Source organism: Nesoenas mayeri (assembly GCF_963082525.1).
Source record: "Nesoenas mayeri genome assembly, chromosome: Z".
Classification (NCBI taxonomy): Eukaryota; Metazoa; Chordata; class Aves; order Columbiformes; family Columbidae; genus Nesoenas; species Nesoenas mayeri.
Window position 1 is genome coordinate 3,064,239 of NC_137542.1, and position 19,453 is coordinate 3,083,691.

General features: G+C 42.2%; 1 protein-coding gene across 2 annotated transcripts; it reads left to right on the plus strand.

Moving 5' to 3' along the window:
* The first annotated feature begins 2,778 nt into the window (after positions 1-2,778).
* Positions 2,779-18,663, plus strand: ARRDC3 (arrestin domain containing 3). 2 transcript variants are annotated; one of them, XR_013923521.1, is made up of 9 exons: positions 2,779-3,525; positions 6,753-6,834; positions 9,375-9,522; positions 10,790-10,892; positions 11,291-11,547; positions 11,962-12,124; positions 12,917-13,071; positions 14,464-14,613; positions 18,542-18,663. XR_013923521.1 is itself a non-coding variant. In XM_080362310.1 (8 exons), exons 1-8 carry the CDS (start codon positions 3,246-3,248, stop codon positions 14,518-14,520), a joined length of 1,245 nt encoding a protein of 414 aa, XP_080218436.1. In that variant the 5' UTR covers positions 2,779-3,245; the 3' UTR covers positions 14,521-17,418. The 2 variants fall into 2 exon arrangements, 1 of the variants encoding a protein (XP_080218436.1); XM_080362310.1 differs by lacking the exon at positions 18,542-18,663 and having other exon boundaries at positions 14,464-17,418.
* The last annotated feature ends 790 nt before the right edge of the window (positions 18,664-19,453 follow it).

Genomic DNA, 19,453 nt, shown 5'->3' on the forward strand with positions numbered 1-19,453 from the left:
AAAAAAAAAAAAAACCAAAACACAGGAAAGTTTCCTGCTTGGGGCACTGGGAGAAGAAGGGTTATTATTTCAAACAGAAACAAATCTCAGCTCAAATGCTTTGGGTGTATATATATATATATATATACATAGCACAGAGTGAATATGAAATTGATTTATATTTTTTTATTTCACCAAGCTTTAACAGAAATTTAGAATTAGTCTAGGAAACTGGGTCAGCTTTCATGTAAATCTGCACATCTGATCACTCAGGATATTTTTTCATTAACTCACAATAACAGCATAGCAATATAAGGAAATTAGAGAGCTTCAAAGATTGTGAGATTTTGCATCGCATGGGCATCCAAATGTCCTGCTAAATTCAATGGAATTGGTTCTATATGTTTGGAAAAATATTCAAGAAGGCTCGATCATGCCTGTAGCCCTCAATAATTGATCCATATTGCAGTTGTCTCACTACTGCAGTGAAAATTAGGTTTATTGGTGGTTTTCACCACATGCCTCAAGAGGCAGGGTGACCATCCAGTGCATTTTCCTCTGGGCAATAATCCAGAAACAGGAAGGAGCTGCCTGCTGCTCAGCATGACACATGGTCAGGACTCATAACTGTCTGCAAAATGGCAAAACCTGAAGGCCTAGGAGATCACCCAAAAGCTCACCAATGGTGTGACCTTCCAGACAGGTTCCTTACATGAAATTCTTGGAGCTGGTCCCATAACCCGTGGTATTCTCGAGTTGGGTGTCAAAATGGACCGACAAAAGACAGCAATCCTAGCAAGAAAGGTGGCAAGTTAGAGCAACAATGTCCGCAGATAATATATAGGGTAAGATTTACAGCAGCTTAGCAATGTATGTTATGCTTTGCCAGTGAGCCTGAAATGGGCATATGCAATCAGTATACAATAGATGTCACACGTATCAGAATAAAAATGAGCATGCACCATAACCCAGTTATGAAGGAATTTGGGCCTTCAGTTTCCCAGAAAACTTTAACTGCTGTGCTCTTCATAATCTCGATCACTTCATAATCTTAATTACTGCTGGAGAGAGTCCAGCGCAGCCACCAAGATGCTGAAGGGAGTGGAGCATCTCCCGTGTGAGGAAAGGCTGAGGGAGCTGGGGCTCTGGAGCTGGACAAGAGGACACTGAGGGGGGACTCATTCCTGGGGATCAATATGGAAAGGGGCAGTGTCAGGAGGATGGAGCCAGGCTCTTCTGGTGACAACCAGTGACAGGACAAGGGGCAGTGGGTGCAAACTGGAACACAGGAGGTTCCACTTAAAGCTGAGAAGAAACTTGTTCCTGGTGAGGGTGTCAGAGCCTGGCCCAGGCTGCCCAGGGGGGTCGTGGAGTCTCCTTCTGTGCAGACATTCCAACCCGTCTGGACACCTTCCTGTGTAACCTCATCTGGGTGTTCCTGCTCCATGGGGGGATTGCACTGGATGAGCTTTCCAGGGCCCTTCCAACCCCTCACATTCTGGGATTCTGTGATCCCTGCAGATTTACTCTGGAAAAGGTGAGAATGAACCCAAAAGCAGAAGGCTGGAGCTGTGCCCAAGCTCTGCGGATGGAAGCTGCACCCCGTCTGGCTGCCCCCTTTGACACGTCCTACAGCAGCTGCAGAGCACGGAGTTGTGGTTCCTGTGACTCGTGGAGGACATGATTATCTTCTACATGGCAGAAAAGAGGAAAAATGTACAAATAAACATATGCATTAGACCATCTGCAGATAAAGACACAAGACCAACAAGAAAAGCATTAGCAGGGGAGGAATAAACACTTTTTCTTCCTTTGCAAGTCATGTTTTTACAGTTGCACTTGTTGATTTTAATGGTCTTTTCCTACCTAAATGATTCTGTTTCCCCGCCCTAAGAAAGTTTGAAGGTTTACCACAAGATGGTGCAAAAGCATAAAAAGTCCTAACACGCTCTCAGGACACAGAGCACATCTCCGGTCATAAAAAAGCATGAGAACCTCCACTAGGTGTCAGGCCAAGGAAAGCACGAATGACTTTTTACTTGTAAATACAGCAATATGCTTTGAAAACATTAAGCCTGAACTTTTTAGCGGCGCGCTCCAGTGCAAACCTCCCAAGTGTGGAAGCTCACCCATCAAACATCACGCATCCCATTGAAAACCTTGTGGGGGGCCAGCGAGGATTAACAAAGCCAGCGTTAAATCACAGAATCACACAATGTCAGGGACTGGAAGGGACCTGGGAAGCTCATCCAGTGCAATCCCCCCATGGAGCAGGAACACCCAGGTGAGGTTACACAGGAAGGTGTCCAGGCGGGTTGGAATGTCTGCAGAGAAGGAGACTCCACAACCCCCCTGGGCAGCCTGGGCCAGGCTCTGACACCCTCACCAGGAACAAGTCTCTTCTCAAATGTAAGTGGAATCTCCTGTGTTCCAGTTTGCACCCATTGCCCCTTGCCCCTATGACTGGTTGTCATCAAGAAGAGCCTGGCTCCATCCTCCTGACACTCCCCCTTTATATATTTATAAACATCAATAAGGTCACCCCTCAGTGTCCTCTTGTCCAGCTCCAGAGCCCCAGCTCCCTCAGCCTTTCCTCACACGGGAGATGCTCCACTCTCTGCAGCATCTTGGTGGCTGCGCTGGACTCTCTCCAGCAGTTCCCTGTCCTGCTGGAACTGAGGGGCCACAGCTGGACACAAGATTCCAGATGTGGTCTCCCCAGGGCAGAGCAGAGGGGCAGGAGAACCTCTCTGACCTACTGACCACCTCCTTCTAATAAATAACCAAGTCTACCCGAGAAAATGGCACCAGGAAACTAGGGAAAGAAAAAAAAATCAGCGGAAAAGAACACCCACAACAGGGAGTGTGCGGGGCGGTGTGTGGTAAGGGGTCTCCCTAACAGCGTCGCGACACCCCAAAAACGCGTCCCCAAAGCGCAGCCCCGAGTGCGGGGCGGGGTTGTGGGCGTGGCTGTGGGCGTGGCGGCGGGAGGGGAGGCGCATGCGCGGTGCCGCTTGTTTGTCACTCGGGTTATAAGGGGCGGCGGCGGCCGGGCCGGCAGCGCCTTTGTGGGGAGAGCGTAGCGGCGGAGCAGCGGCCTCCGCGCCGGGGCTTCGGCCGGGGCTTCCCCGCCGTCCCCATGAGCCGGCTGTAGGCGCAGCGCTGCCACCGTCGCCCTTTCCTTAAGGGGATTTTGTTTGTTTTGTTTTGTTTTTCTTTTTTTTTTTTCCCTTACAATATATTTTTCTACGCTTTGCTATTAAAAAATGGTGCTGGGGAAGGTGAAGAGTTTGACAATAAGCTTTGACTGTCTGAATGACAGCAATGTCCCCGTCTACTCCAGCGGGGACACGGTCTCAGGAAGGGTCAGTTTAGAAGTGACCGGGGAAATCAGAGTGAAATCGCTCAAAATCCACGCGAGGGGACACGCCAAAGTGCGCTGGACTGAGTCGAGAAATGCTGGATCCAACACTGCCTACACACAGAACTACACGGAAGAAGTGGAGTATTTCAACCATAAGGACGTCCTGATCGGCCACGAGAGAGGTAAACCTTATTTTTCATCATGCAATTTTACATTATTTTAAGCAAAAGCATCTCCCTTTATCACCCCCCCCCCCCCCTTTTTTTTTTACACGGGTTTTGCACCGGGGTGATGGACCCTGATGTGAAAGCTGCAGAAGATGCATCTGCAAAGTGCTCCGGGCAGGAGTTGAACTACCTGCCCTTCAACACAGCCATTGATTAATATCTTATTTTATAAAATGTGGTGGGTTTTTTTCGTTTTTTTTGTTTAAAAAAAAAAAAATTAGCAGGCTTTTTGCCTCCGTGAGAAAAAAAATCCAAGCCAGATAGGCGGTGGATGACTTTACTGGCAGCATCCTATCAAATCCTGTAAATACAATGAAAGCATTAAAACCAGACTTTTTGACACATGGGTGTTCTACTTTTTGGCCCGAAAATGTGATGATTATTTTATATATATATTTATATATATATTCTTTTAAGGGTGGCTCTTTATTGCCAGATAAAAGATCCCCCGTGGCTTAGTTTGACATATGCTATCACCACCCCACGTGTAATATTTTTTTTAATTAATATTCTTTTTAATTTAACCTCTTCCCAGTAAATCATTTCTATTTCCCTCTCCCTTCGGGGTGGGGGAGAGAGAGGGGGACACCCCGATGTAAAAATCCGTCTAAAAATCCGCCATGGGGTGCAAGGCGGGGAGTGGGGGGGGAGGGTAATGGGAGCATCCCTTCTAAAACTGGGGAGGCAAAACCTCCTGCCCCGCACCCCACATTTTGGGAGGGGGTCCCATACTGCAGGGTGTACCCCCCCCCAGCCTGGCGACCCCCCCTGTGCGGCGGGGTGCGAGCGGCAGGGCCGGGGGGTTGTTTTTTTCCGAAGTTTGCAGCCTTTGTTCGAAGCGGTTCAATCCTGTTTGGGACCGGTCGGGGCGGGGGGGGGGGTGGGGGGGGCTCCTGCCTCGCGCAGATTGGCCGCACGCGTCAGGTGGTGGCGATGACTTAATTCCCCTAGCACAGGAAAAAATATAAAGTGTTAAAAACCGGTTATGTAATTTATTTTTTTTATTTTTTTTATTTACTGCTTGCTTTTTTAATTTTTAAATACGCTGAAGAGATATTCCTTTGTAAAAAGAATAATTGTTTTTAACTCTGGCTGCAAGCGGCACCGAACCCATTACCAAGCATTTCTAAAATTAACGCAGCGGAGCTCTGTTTTGCTACTTTCTTTATTTTATTTGTATTTAATTAATACCTGAGGTGACCTATAGCTCAACACCCCCCCCACCTTTAGGCCGCTGCCGCCTCAGAAATTTCTCGCCCCGGCGAAACTTCACACAGCTCGGATGACAACGTGCAGACACAGCCGACCCCCCCCGTGGCGGGGAGGACACGGCCACGCGTGTCAGTGGAGAGGTAGATGTGGGGGGCAAAGGAAGGGGCGCTGCCCCTCGAACCGCGGCCGAGTTTCAATGACCGCCCCGGGGGCTCCTTCACCCCCCGAGCTGGCGGCCCAAGGCCACGCCCCCACCTCCCCCCTGATTGGCTGGCTGGGGGTTTGTTGCCCTGTTGCTAAGGCGATGCCAGCCGCTGATTGGCGGAGGGCTGAGGGAGCAGGTTCCCCGGACCCCCGAGGCGGGGAAGGGGTCGCTCCCCTGAGGAGCGGCGGGAACCCCCTCACTGAGGGCCCGTCACGTCCGCATCGCCCTCCCGGGTACCATCCACCCCATTGCGAGGGGGTTTCGGAGAGCGGAAGGCGAGCGGCGCCCCGCCTCCCCTCGCTCCCTCCCTCCTCAGGCGGCGGAGCTGCTGAGCGAATGCGGCGGGTGTAACGTATACCGTATGTATATGAGCCGGCTGGCTGGGGATCCGCTGGCGCCGGTTTAGGCCGGTCGGTTCCTGCTCCAGCCTGGCCCCTGATTGACAGCTCAGCACTTGTTTACCACAGCTCGGCCGCCCCGCTCGGCGGGACTTGCTGAGCTGGCAGAAAGGGGGAGGAAGGGAGGGAGGAGGGACGGGGAACTTGTCTGTGAGGAGCGGATCGCCGTGCTGGGAGCCGAAACGCAGCGCTCCCCCCACCGCCCCCGCCATTAAAATAAAAATTAATTAAAAAAAAAGAAACACCCTCTGGCCCTTTTTCGGCGCATTTTCCCTGACATTCATTTCGTGGTGCTGCGCGCTGATGAAGGAGCATTTGTGTCCACAGCTTGCTGTTGGGGGCTCTTCCTTTTTGTTTGTTTAATTTATTTATTTATTTTTTTTTTAAAATTTCGGCATTTCCTTAGGACAATGTGTACTTACATCCTCCTGTGTGCCCGCATTAATGCTTCAACCAATTAAATATAAGCAGTTACCTTTCGCATTGTCTCCCTATATCCCCGTTTATTACTCCAGCCCTTTTTATGCGTGAGATGCTCGGTTATTTATTTCCTCTTAATTTTCTATTTTTATGGAGTCAGCGCTTTTCTGGTTTTATGGTAATTATGCTGGAGTAAACCACAAATTTGTTACAGCATTTAAAGCAACACAAGAAATCGGACCATAAACAAAGGTCAGGTTTCTCAGTGGAACCAGCAAATATCTGGATGTTGCCGTCCAAGCAAGATCAAGTTAATGTACCAAAAAATAAAAAAGTTTAGCTCTAGACAACGCTAATTGGGCAGTTCACCATATTCCGTGCTCCTGAATTTGTCTGGTACTTTCCAGGTGGTGCTTGTACACCCTTTTTTTTGTTCTTCCCATTCTATTTTTTTTTGTGATTAATTTCTGGACACTGTTGCCAGGCAGGAGATAAAAGGAAGCCAAATTACTAAATTTAATCTTACGCAGCAGACTTGGTGCAGATCACTTAATGCTGTTAAAGAGCGATCTCTATTTCATTTCAACTCTTGATTCAAAGTGAAAAGCATGATTTCCATTACAGACCTTGCTGGCAGGCCTTGAAATGGCAGTGGTTAGAACTGTGGTAGTGTTCAGAGGTGGGATTATCAATTAAAGCAAGTTAACCTCTGCTGCTCTGTCAGGTGAATCTGCAATCTTCCTTACCCTTTGGTAGGTGAGGTTTGTCTCTGCATTGAGCAGTTAGTGCGAAGAGACCAGAGACCCTTGTTTCTGGGACACCATGTTCTTAAGTGCTGTAACAAGTGTGTATATCCCTCTGGTTCTGGAAGAGAAACCCGTACAACATATAAAAATGTGCTCAGGTGGAGTAGCATGGGGTTTTTTTGTTTTATTTTTCCTTCCTAGATGATGACAATTCAGAAGAAGGCCTTCACACCATCCATTCAGGAAGGCATGAATATGCATTCAGCTTCGAGCTTCCACAGACGTAAGTGCCCACACGCAGTCCTTGGGCCTTGCTGCCCACCCTCCTGAGCAAAACTCCTGCTGTGGGTGGAGGGGAAACCTTTTCAATGGTAGTAGGAATTGTGCTCTGACATGCGGTGGAGAGTATAATCTCATTAAACTGAAGAGGTTGCTTTCAAACTGATTTTTTTGTTTTGTATTTCCACAAAACGGGAGCTTTTTGCTGCCCAGTTGCTCACTTTTCCTTTGACCTAGTCTTTCTGATTTAGTAGGTCTTGCAATATTTTACCCCTTCCCAAGAAGTGGGGTGAGTTGGGGGTGCGGGCAGAATTTGAACCGTCACTGGAGTCCTGCAGAGTGGCTGAGATACCTTCTAACCCATGCAGCAGCTTACTGGAGTCAAGCAGACCAGCAGAATGAGAGATAAGATCACAGCTGAATTGTTTGGGCTCAGTCTGGAACAGATATGGCAACTTTAACTATATTTGAGCAAAATGGGAGGTTTTTCTCTTCTAGGTAGGGTGTACCCAGGCTGGTTTTTATGCGAAAGCCTGAATGGCAGTAAGTGGAAAGATGAGTGAATGAAGCAAGAAAAATTCCTGTAATTCATCCCATTTGTCTCAGCAAAGGTGAAGCAAGAGTGAGAGCAGAAGTGTTAAGGTTGTTCTCCTGCCCTTCCAACTCTGAAACGTGTGATCTGCACATTGTGAATGGAAGATTTATACACAGAGGAGTTATCAATGTGGAAATTAGCTAAAAATACTGCAAGAAAGTTAAATACACAGGAACAGAGGGAATCTTGACATAGATGGAAAAGGAGTGTTTTGCTATAAAAGGCAAGCAGCGGAGCCGTTAAGGTTGACAAAATGGGCTGTGTTATGTGAAATAGCTCAGTATCTCATACTAAAGCTAATAAACCATCTGTTTATTAGAGGTGCTGGTTTTAGCAGAACCTGCAGATGATAAACAGTTTTACGGATTGGTTTCAAAGTGAACAGCACAGGACGTCACAGTAGATCTTACTAGAACAGTGGAGAAGACCTGTATACATGGAGATTTTTAAAGACAATTTAGCCTTCTGTGAAAAATCTCAACCATAGAAAGAAATAAGGCTAGTAAGTGATCTTCCCTTTGAGTTGGAAGGGGCATTTAAATATGAAGAAAACCCTAAACTTTATACATGAACATGAAACACTTAGGTTGTACTGAAGCAGATAGCCAGCAAAATAGCACAAGAATTGGTCAAAACACAGGTTATTTTGTAGTGACCTAAGGAGTAACTGTGAAACCAGCTGTTGATATTACTGAAAAAAAATAAAAAAGGCTAGTATTAAAAGCCTGCCTTTGACACTCCCTGCATATTTGTAATTTTGTGTCCATATGATCTGTGTCCAATATTTGCTTTAACTACAGAGCAACAGCAGGAAGAAGGAAGACACACACTGTCCTTATTGGGCTTTGCTCTAAGGAATAAGGGACAGGTTGAAACACTGAAGACTGATTAGAGAACTATTTCATTTGGATTATTAGGGCAGTAGACATTTCAGGTGTGAAAATAACCGAAGTCAAACCTGTAACTGAATAAATAGTCTAGTGAAGTACTAGTGTGGCTAATATTATTCCTTATGTAAGATGAGGGAACTTCGCAAATAATTTTAATTTATATAGTATGGTATATCCAAAACATGGTATAACAGAAAATATTACCTGCATAAAAATAAGGGAAAATAAGTTATGCAAAACTGCTGTTATTTGGAGATAACTGGGATATAAAGATCTTTTGTCTTCCATTTTATGATGTTACAGGAAAAAAAAAAGATGATGCTGAAGGGTCTGGAGATCCTTTCCACCTTGTTTTTCCTCCAGCTGCTGAAAATTATTTTGTCTGTCAGAGTTCAGAACAGAATAGTCTTGGATGATATGTACATAGGGATATATATACTTACATAGGTACATCCCTTTACAATTTAAATGGTTTAAGCTGGTCTTGTCAGGGTAGAGGAAAATTAGAAGGTACTCAAAATAGTCTCTCTTCAGAACTCTAAATTAAAATATTTACTCTGCTTAAGGCAAAACAAGCTATAAAAGGCCTGAGTTACAGCTAAAATTAACCTGATACTGAGATACCAGCCAAGTGAAAAATAGACAATGGTTTACAAAATACAATATCCGAAACCATTGTTGGTTGAGACTAATGCTAATTTTAAGTTGGTAGTCTTAATTTGGCCTTAAAAGGCCATGCTTTATTCTAGGCGTGAAAGTGGCCTCGGAAGTTTAAAGGAACTTTGTACTCTCCTGGCATTTTCTAGTACAATTCTTTATTTGATTCTTAAAATCTACGCAAAACCATAGTAGGATGAATTGGAGATGATTTTTTTCTCCCATCTTTAATATTGATTTTTTTTTTTCTGAGATACGGAAACTTTGCAAATAAGTTATGCTGCATTAAATACTACAGTGCATTAAAAAGTGCAGTTCTGCATACTAATACTTGACCTGACCAGTTGTATCATTATTAGACAGAAAGACTTTACTCAATTTTGACCTTTGTGTCCTGCACAGACCACTTGCTACCTCATTCGAAGGCAGACATGGCAGTGTGCGCTATTGGGTGAAAGCCGAATTGCATAGGCCTTGGTTTCTACCAGTAAAATTAAAGAAGGAATTTACAGTCTTTGAACATATAGATATCAACACTCCTTCATTACTGGTAAGAATTGACAGAATTACTAATTTTTGTTTCTGGCATAAAAATAAGTATAATAACTGAAACAATATCCACCTCTAATTTTACTTAATATTTATTTGCTAGTTCAGTTACAGCTGATCTTGTAAGCATTATATCAGTTCAGCAACGCTGTAACTATTGGTATTTTGAAAGCTATGTTTTTCTGTGTTTAAAGTTGCTTCACTTTTAATATATGTAAAATGGCTTTGTCAATGTAAATTGATAATAGTAAATTGTAAGATGTCGTTAAGAAAGAAAATTGAGAACTGTTCCTATTTGATTTTTTAATAATCTTTAAAAGGAACAGTGAAACTTGAAAGAATATTGTAGGGAGAGACTGCTAACTTAAAAATGCAAAGTTAAAAATGTACTGGCGTGCATAACTGATAATGTCCATGTGGATCATTTTCTACCAATGGGGAGAAATTATCACAATTCTGCATAACCTTTTTCTGAAATGTTATTTCATTAAAATAATTTCAGTATTTTCTGAAATGTTACTTCATTAAAATAATTTCACTATCACAACTGATTTCAATGAGGATTTGATTTCAATCTGGCATTAATTTTTTTTTTGTCTCCTCTTCCTCAAATTCTAATCTATGGAGGGGGGAAAAAAACACTCAGAAGTCCATTGAAATAGGTTTCTTGTGTGTATGGATGAAAAAATCTGACTTGGAATGGGACATTAGCCTTGCACAAATTCCATTAAAATCAAACGACTACCATTTGACTTTAATGGGGTTTGGTTCAAGTCCGAAATCCTGATACTGTGCAAAATAACAATGTCTGTTTAATATAGATGACATGGGATCATTCTGAAACAGGAAATAGCAGGAGTCAAGGTTACAATACTTTGGCTTGGTTATTGTTTCTGAAATACAGTGTACTGGAAAGATGTTCTAGCTTACTGCTAAATGAAAAGCTTTGCCAACAATATGTTGGGATATGTAAGCTATAAAGCTTTTTCTTAAATTATACAGTATTTATATATAAAAACTTACGTGTGACTGTAGTATGAAGTGTAGCAGATAAAGCGGTGTTACTGAGTAATGTAATTAGAATAAACCTTATGTCTGCATAGTGCCATTTAAATTGCTCGAGTTTTTTTACTATAAATAAAACTAGCTATGTTTATCAAAATAGATAACAATGAGCACATTGTGGAAGTGATTTTTGTGTTGATTAAAGTAGATTAAGAGATTGATGAAACTCTAATTAAATGGACAATGTTGTTATTTTCTTGCAGTCACCCCAAGCAGGCACAAAAGAAAAGACTCTCTGTTGTTGGTTTTGTACCTCAGGCCCAATATCCTTAAGTGCCAAAATTGAAAGGAAGGGCTACACCCCAGGTACGTAACAGAAGTAATTATAGGAAATGTTTTTCCTTCCCTTTTAAAACAACAGTTTGTACTTAACTGCTTTTATATAAATGAAATGTTTAAACTATTCTTACCCCCTCAGTCTGCTTTCAGCAATATTCTGGATATTTTCTTAACTATGACTAATTTTGTTAACTAATTCTGGCTGAATCTTCAGATTGTTGAAGCACATTTGCTTCTATTAGACCTGTGCATTTCTCTGTTAGATTTGCTCGTGGTGATCCTGTTCTTATTAGCATCAGTGGATGTTTTTGAAGGTAGAACATTGCTAGCAGCATGCAGTGCGTTACAACAATATGCAGAATGTGGCAATTTGTTTAAGCTGCCTTGTAAATACAATGAGAACATAAAATTCTGTTTTGTTTCAGGTGAATCAATTCAGATCTTTGCTGAGATTGAGAACTGCTCTTCCCGTGTGGTGGTGCCAAAGGCAGCCATTTACCAAACGCAGGCATTTTATGCCAAAGGGAAAATGAAGGAAGTCAAGCAGCTTGTGGCCAGCCTGCGTGGGGAATCCTTGTCATCTGGCAAAACAGAAACCTGGAATGGCAAACAGTTGAAAATTCCACCTGTTTCCCCTTCAATCCTTGACTGTAGTATAATCCGTGTGGAGTACTCACTGATGGTATGTTGTATGGTCTGTTTCTCTTGCACATGAGTAGTTTCTGTCATGCCTTGCAAAGTGCTAATGAAGCACTCTGTGCTAACTAGTTACAAAAGAAATACATAGCCTAGTGTTATTGTCCTGACAGGAGGTCTGTAAATGAGTTGTTTAAATCACACATGTTCTTAAAAGAGTTGTGGTGTGCCAGCAAAGCAAATGTGTTATGAGTAGGTGACACTTCCATGTAAGGTCTCATGTAAAGAACCCTGAGGTGCTTTTGACTGGAGGAGCTTTTTGTCTCTATAGGGACATTGGCCCTAAAATAAGATGCTTAAGTTCATTGGGGAAAATTGCATGGGTGGAGAACTTAGTCTTATAATTATGAAGTGTTCATATGAACCTATATTTTAATCATACATCTCTCTTGTTTTTTAGGTATACGTTGATATTCCAGGCGCCATGGATTTATTCCTTAACTTACCACTGGTCATTGGTACCATTCCTCTACACCCATTTGGTAGCAGAACATCAAGTGTCAGCAGCCAGTGTAGCATGAACATGAATTGGCTTGGTCTGACACTGCCTGAAAGACCAGAAGGTAACTTAACAATAAAAATCCCAGTGAATTTGCTTGTCTGTTTTGACTTTTGGCTGGTTTATTCATGACTGTTGTGCAGACAGACCCAAATTACATCCTTTGTCATAAAGCCCACAGGAAATCCCTTGTGGATGTTTTTGTGCCACCTGTTTGTCCTCTGTAGAAGAACAGAGTTCCCTCCCTGCCTTTCTGAAGGTGGAGCAGTGAAATACAGCTGCTTAGAAGGTGGCAGGAGTGGAAGCACAGTGTACCATTGTAGCTCTGCAGAATTAATTCTGCCTTCAGTATTCCACTTGCATCCTTGGTTACAACGTATTGTAACCTGTCAGAATAGTTTGTTGTCCTTTGCCCACCTTAGCCAAAGCTTTGTGAGAAAAGAATGTAATTCATTTCAGTGGGAAACTTATCTTGACAAAGGAGAAACTGTCTCCTTCCATTTTGACACATCTGATAAACACCCCTTCTTTATGTACAAATCCCAAACTCAGATTTCTGGAGTCCAGAGGAATGCAATGTTTTATTATTCCCACCTGTACAGAAATTTCATTATTCTGACTAGGCTTTAAATTTTAAGGGACGTAATTAAGCCACAGGAATCAGTGGCCACCTCTTGGATTTGAACATAATCTTAAAATAAAACAGCCTACCCTCCTTTTCATGTTCAGCTGCTGTTAAAAGAGTCACCCAAGTAATTTACCTAACTGCTAGTGCATTTTATGACAATAAAAGTTTAATATTTTTTGTTACATATGCTGGCAACTTGTCCAAACTGCCTGTGCCTTTTCCCTGCAGCACCTCCCAGCTATGCAGAAGTGGTCACAGAAGAACAGAGACAGTCCAGCCTTGCACCCATGGGTGCTTGTGATGACTTCGAGAGAGCGCTTCCAGGACCATTGTTTGCATACATCCAGGAGTTCCGTTTTCTGCCTCCACCCCTCTATTCAGAAGTAGGTACCTCAGAATATGATGATTAATTAGCTGTTTTTCTGGATTCTGTCCTGTGGAGTAAATGTAGGAAGTTGTTTGTCCTTCCTAAAATAAGTAGAAATCATTAAAATGGTGACCAGGGCTTAAAGATGACTGTGGTTTAGCAGACTGCAGGGGAATTGCATCAGGAGTTTCCAGCTTTCTTCACAATTCTAATGCTTTGTAGAAATTTCCAAACTTGTATGCCCACTTTGCAACTTCACTAAAACTTTGAATTAAATATATAATACATTTCTTTGGTTAACACCAACATTTTGGATCTATAGATACACAACATGCTAATGCCTTTCAGCTCTGCTTCTTTCTGAAACTACTCCATGTGGTTTTGGTTCTGTGTATGCAGTGCCTGCAGAAGTTCCAAGTAGAAAAGTTACAAAGGTATTTTCCCTGACGTAGGTTTCTGTAAATACACAGTTCTCCAACATTTCTGGCTGCATTTTCAGTTCTCTGCAAGCCACTCAATAACTAGGATATAACTTAAGCTTTTTTTCAGGAAAAAGCAGTGATATAGGACAAATGTAAAGTAGTGTCCTTTGGCTAAATCTTGCCTGATTAAATCCACTTTTTTTTTCCTGTTGAAACACTGATCTGCTATTGAGTTCGTAGAGATCGGCATGGTTTTGTGTGCTGAATGCTTTTTGAGGACCCTTCTATAGTTTAACCCTGGAATACAACTCCTTTTCATTAAAGATTTAAAAATAAGCCTTTTTTTTTCTCAGAACAAGATTATATAAAATTAATTGAAAATTTTGGCGAAACTATATATTGTACACTTAAACTGGTTTCACTGTCCAGAGTTGGAGACCAGTGTTAGAAGGTTGTTCCCCTTCTTTCTTTTGTAGAAAGGAAGGGAGGAAATGTGTGGAACACATCAACTTCTAAGATATTTTATGGGTTGTTTAAAAACTAATTATTTGTAAATTAAAAGTAGAATGACTCTTTACTGATAATTTTGTGGCTTTTGGAGCAAAATATTTTCTCAAATGAATTAAATATTTTAAGTTTCATGTTTTTAGTGATGAAGTTGTATTTTTAGTGTACAGTAAATAGTAAAGATTTGTGTTACTGAAGTTCTTTTTCAGTTTTCTGTGCTTCAGTTACCATCAGACTGCAGTTTAAACTTTTCCATGATACTTAGTTGCTAATCTTTAATTCAAAGGTTTTTCAGTTGTTTGAATAACCTTTGGATGGGGAATGCCATGTATCATTATGATTGTGTTAAACTTGTAAATGTTGGTGAGGTTTTGTTTGGACTGATTTACTTGTGGCAATTGACTCTAAAAATGCTTTTGTGGGGTTTTTTTTGTTTGTATTTTTGTTTAATTTTTTTTTTTTCCTCCTCTTTTGAATAGATTGATCCAAACCCAGATCAGCCCACAGATGACAGACCATCTTGCCCATCTCGTTGAAAAAAAAATGCATAACAAGCTGACTAGGGTTTTGAATCGTACTTGCCGTGTTGAAGGTCAAGGCGTCATGGTGGAGACACACTTTCGGAGGAGGTGGTTTTGCTCTTGCCTGTATGGTGAATACACGAAAACAACCTGTGATCATTCTTTGAAGCCTACAGTAATGTTGTAGGACTGCTCCACATGCTTGAAGACCTGAGCTCTTTTTTTGTTTTTCCTCCCCTTAAATACTGGCACATACTAGGAGCAGCCTTACTAACCTACAGTCGTGTGTCAAAACACTCAAACCACATTGTAAGAGAGGGATGACTTCCTCTTATGATTTGGAAATTTGCACATGCTCATTGCTTACGTTGTGCGGTTCAGTGTCACTACAGCTTTTTCTCATTTATGCCGGACTGTTGTTACCCCCCACCCCTTATTTGTTTGTGGTCCGCACAATAAGGAGCAAAAGAAAGCTTTGACAAGAAAAAAACAACAGCAACAGACTTTGACAAATGCACTGACTTTTTTTTTTTTTAATTTAATGTAGCCTGGACTTTACCTGCATATGCACATGCTCAGATTTGTCCTAGTAGGCTGATCATGTATCACCTCTTCAGCTTGGATCCTATTGTGGATTTATTTACAAACATCAAATGCCTTCAAGCCAATCCTTCTTGCTGTATGTTTTTCAGCCTACTGTAGTAGATAAGCAACAGATATGGGGATAGGGTGGGGGGTGGTGAGTTAATAGAAAGAAACTAAATAGACTTCATCAAGATTGTATACCTTCTTGATTTCTTTTAAGAATTTGTTGCCTTTCTACTATTATCGCAAAGCAGCATTTTGTTACAGACTGCCTAAAAATCACTTAATCTCAGGTGAACTCATCACTTGCCAAACTGTTGGAATGCTATTTGTTTTATGTTGCACTGTTGAGTTACTTCTTTTTTTTTTGTGTAGTGTTTGTGTTTTGTTTTTTGTTCTTGAGAGGGGGATCTGGACTAGGGACATACACAAAAGTTACAAAACCCACCTTCATTCCCATTTCTCTTTATACATTATTAAAAAAATGTTCAAGTTGTGAAGCTTTAAAAAAAGATGAAAAGGCACAAATGAAAGCAGCACCAGCAGACACCAGCTCACCCTCAAAATAATTTTTTTAAAGGAAAAAGTCATATGCTGTCCAGCATTCATAGGCAGATGGATATCTCAAGTACTAGGGATGGGAAGGGAAAGCACATTTATTTTTATATGTAGTTACCTAATCACCAAAAATTCTATATGTAATGCGTCTCTAGTAGAAAGTATACTTCAATCTGCAGGAAAAGCTTGGACTATGCTAAGAGCTCAGTTTGTGCACTTTGTATTATCTTCAGGGTTTATGATACTGTAAAAATAGGTAAGACTAGAAGTATAACTAAACTGAGCAAGATCAGTGTTACCAGCTATATGTCAATACTAGCTGGAGTTGCTTCAATCATTGCGTCTTCTGTGGTACTCTCAAGAGCTTTGAAACAAGCAGGACAGTGAATCTCACCATATATTGAGAATGCAAGAAATTATATATGTGTTATATATGGATAGAGCACTTGTCCTTGAGTGTGCCACAAGGAAGGAGAGCGCAATGGAGTGGTTTAGATGTGCTAACACAAATGCCAGCACTTACATGCTAGAGATTTACAACAGAAGTCAACTTTTCCTTTCAGAAATTGTGTAACACAGACCGCTGACAAAGGGATATGCTTCTGGTGTTGACTGCTTAAACCAAGATGCAATTAATCACATATTTATCTCTTCGTGCAATAAAACAGCTCAGAAGGGAGTGGGGATAGAGGCGGCTGGTGATTCTGCCTGGTGCTTGTTCTTAAAAAGAAAAAAAAAACCTCTGCCATGTTTTTAAGGCTTCATAAATGCAACAAAATAGGCTTTTCCATAAGTGCCCTTTATGAGAACATGAAGGATAATTCATGTTTCAAAAATGACAACAGGGTGATAAAATGAGTCGCGTTTTAAGTGATTCAGTTAAATAGGCTTGGGCTTTGGGCAAGAATATCAGATGAGAAGGAAATTGGGTGATGTCTTATGCTTCTAGGCCAGTTTTGTGAATGTCCCTTCCCTCTACCCTCTCCAACCAGACAATTCTAAAAGCTGATGGGATCGTTGGCATAAAAGGGCATTTGGTGGTTTTACTTTTTTTTCCTTTTTTTTGTTACTTTAACAGACTAGGGAACAATTGCTGATATACATAGCATTAAAGTACTTATCACAATATAATGGGGAATTGCATATGAAGCAGGATTGACCAATATCATAGTAATTGACAAGGTATCACAGCCTTTGTGATTAGGCTGAAAAATTCTATAACCTTATGAGATACAGACTTTGAGTTACATTGTTAGTTATTCAGAGGCATTACTCTTCCACAAGTATTGGTCAATTCCCAGCGTTATAAGACATGAGGTTCATGGTTGTAGCCCAGTATTTGATATAGAATTCTGATCTGAATTAGGGAAAAGTAAGTAAAATCCAAACGTTAGAGAAACAAAGTGCAATATTAAATGTTTGCTTTATAGATTATATTCTATGGCTGTTTGTATTTTTTTTTTTTTTTTTTTTTTTTAGTTTTGGTGCTGAATATGTCCTTGTAGACTCTGTTTCAAGAAAACAATATGTGGAAAACAATTTAATTTTTCCTATTGCTCTTCCTTGTGGAAAATAAACTTTTTTTTTTAAAAAAAGCTTTTAAATGTTTTCAGTATGTCATAACTTTTTATACATGGCTTAAATATTTTATTTCCAAAGGATGTCTGTATGAAAAAAATAACCACAGTGCGTGTGTGTTACTGCAGCTGTGGTGGCCATCACTCCAGGTGCTTGATCCTTTCCATGTGATACAGCCGGGGGAATGGGAAGGGGACAACATGCTATTGAGTTGGCATTTTTGGGTTGGACTTTGAGCAAACTGGAGAAGGGGAATGATTTCTGAAGTCTGGTTCGCAGGTGGAACTATGGAAATGCAATTTATCCGTGTGGGGGCTCGAGAAGGTTCCCTTGGAATGTCCAAGGTGACCAGATGCTGGACGTGTCCCAGCTCGGCAGAGCTGTGCGAGGTGTCCCCAAGGCTCCCGGCTTCCGCATGCCAGGCGCAGCTGAGCCTCCAACAGACGGGATTGTCATCATCCCGCGGTATCACCGTGTCATTTGACCTCAGAGACGGTTCAGCGGGCGAGCAGCCAGGGCCTTGGGCAGCCAGCGTGACCCTGATCCCCCCCATTGGCATTTGGGGTGCTGGGACCACCATGTTCCCGTTGTACTCTCAGTTTTATGGTGCAGCTGCTGGTGGGACAGCCCAACATTTGACCTAACTCCATATGTAACACCAACAGTAGGACCTTCCCCCACGAAACAGTTTCAGCTTAATTTTGAGTTTGTCACTTTACAATGGAGAAACCAGGAAGACATTTTTTTGTGGGGTTTTCTATTTTTGTTTTGTTTCGGTTTTTTCTACTAGATCATTTTTGCCTGAGTTCTGGTTCAAACCACTAAGAAACACAAACTTGGCTTTTGTTCATCTCCTTGGAGTTCCTTCATAGCTGGGTGATAATATATATATATTTTTTTCCTAATACTAGCACTTGGTAACCAAGTATTCAATGCCATGTGATGGTGGTAGAATTTAAATTAGCATCAGTGCCATTTAAGGGACACACTTTGGCAATCTTCTGCAAAACTTTATTGAAATCTCACATTTTTAGACCAGCACCTCTAGTTAACAATTAATTTAAGCTTGGCTTTGCTGTGAATGTTACTATTAAATTGGGAATTATCAAAAGTTTTTTAATACCTGATTTTCTGTGCAAATTTTTTCTTATTTCTGGATGTTGAATTACCTGTGTGCACGTACAAATCTGTGCTGCACCAGCATGTGGCACTTATGGCTCTTTTCCATCAGCTGACCATAAAAATGTACAGAAGGGTGAAAACTTGAAAAGCTTGAGCTTCTCTTTCTAGATTTAAGCCTTTTTGTGTTTTACAGAAATGAAGGAATGACTCTCCATAAGCTCCAGCCATCTCGGCTTTTCACGGCGTGGCCAGAATCACAAAGCCCAGCTGCAGAACTGAAGAGTCTCCAGAAGCGGCACATGAAGATGGACGCCCACCCAAAAACAGACTTTTCACAGGAAAACGTCCTTGCCCAGGTGAATGCTGCTGATTTGGACCAACCCCTGTGACTCCAAGGTACATGACTATAGGCGTCTCTACGGAGAGACAAGGGCCCAGTGCAGATTTTCAGTGGGCTGGTGTTGCAGACAACTCCTGGTGTGTAGAGCTCAGGCTGAGGGAGCTGGGGCTCTTTAGTTTGGAGAAGAGGAGACTGAGGGGTGACTCATTCCTGGGGATCAATATGGAAAGGGGCAGTGTCAGGAGGATGGAGCCAGGCTCTGCTGGTGACAACCAGTGACAGGACAAGGGGCAATGGGTGCAAACTGTAACACAAGAGGTTCCACTTAAATTTGAGAAGAAACTTGTTGGGGGTGAGGGTGTCAGAGCCTGGCCCAGGCTGCCCAGGGGGGTTGTGGAGTCTCCTTCTCTGCAGACATTCCAACCCGCCTGGACACCTTCCTGTGTAACCTCATCTGAGTGTTCCTGCTCCATGGGGGGATTGCACTGGACGAGCTTTCCAGGTCCCTTCCAACCCCTGACATTCTGGGATTCCCACGTGTTGTGGATTTTGAGCAGATCCCTCTCTGAGATCCGCAGAGATCTGAGGAGGTACCAGGGCTTGATCATGGATTTCATCTCCTAGATTTTTGTGGCGTTTTTTTAGTGAAAGCCACTTGCAAAGGCACATCGTCAGGCACATTCCACCTGCCCTCCAGACCATATCCTGGAAATAGGAGAAGAGCAACCTATTTCTTCTCCCAGCACTCATTCACTCCTGGAACTC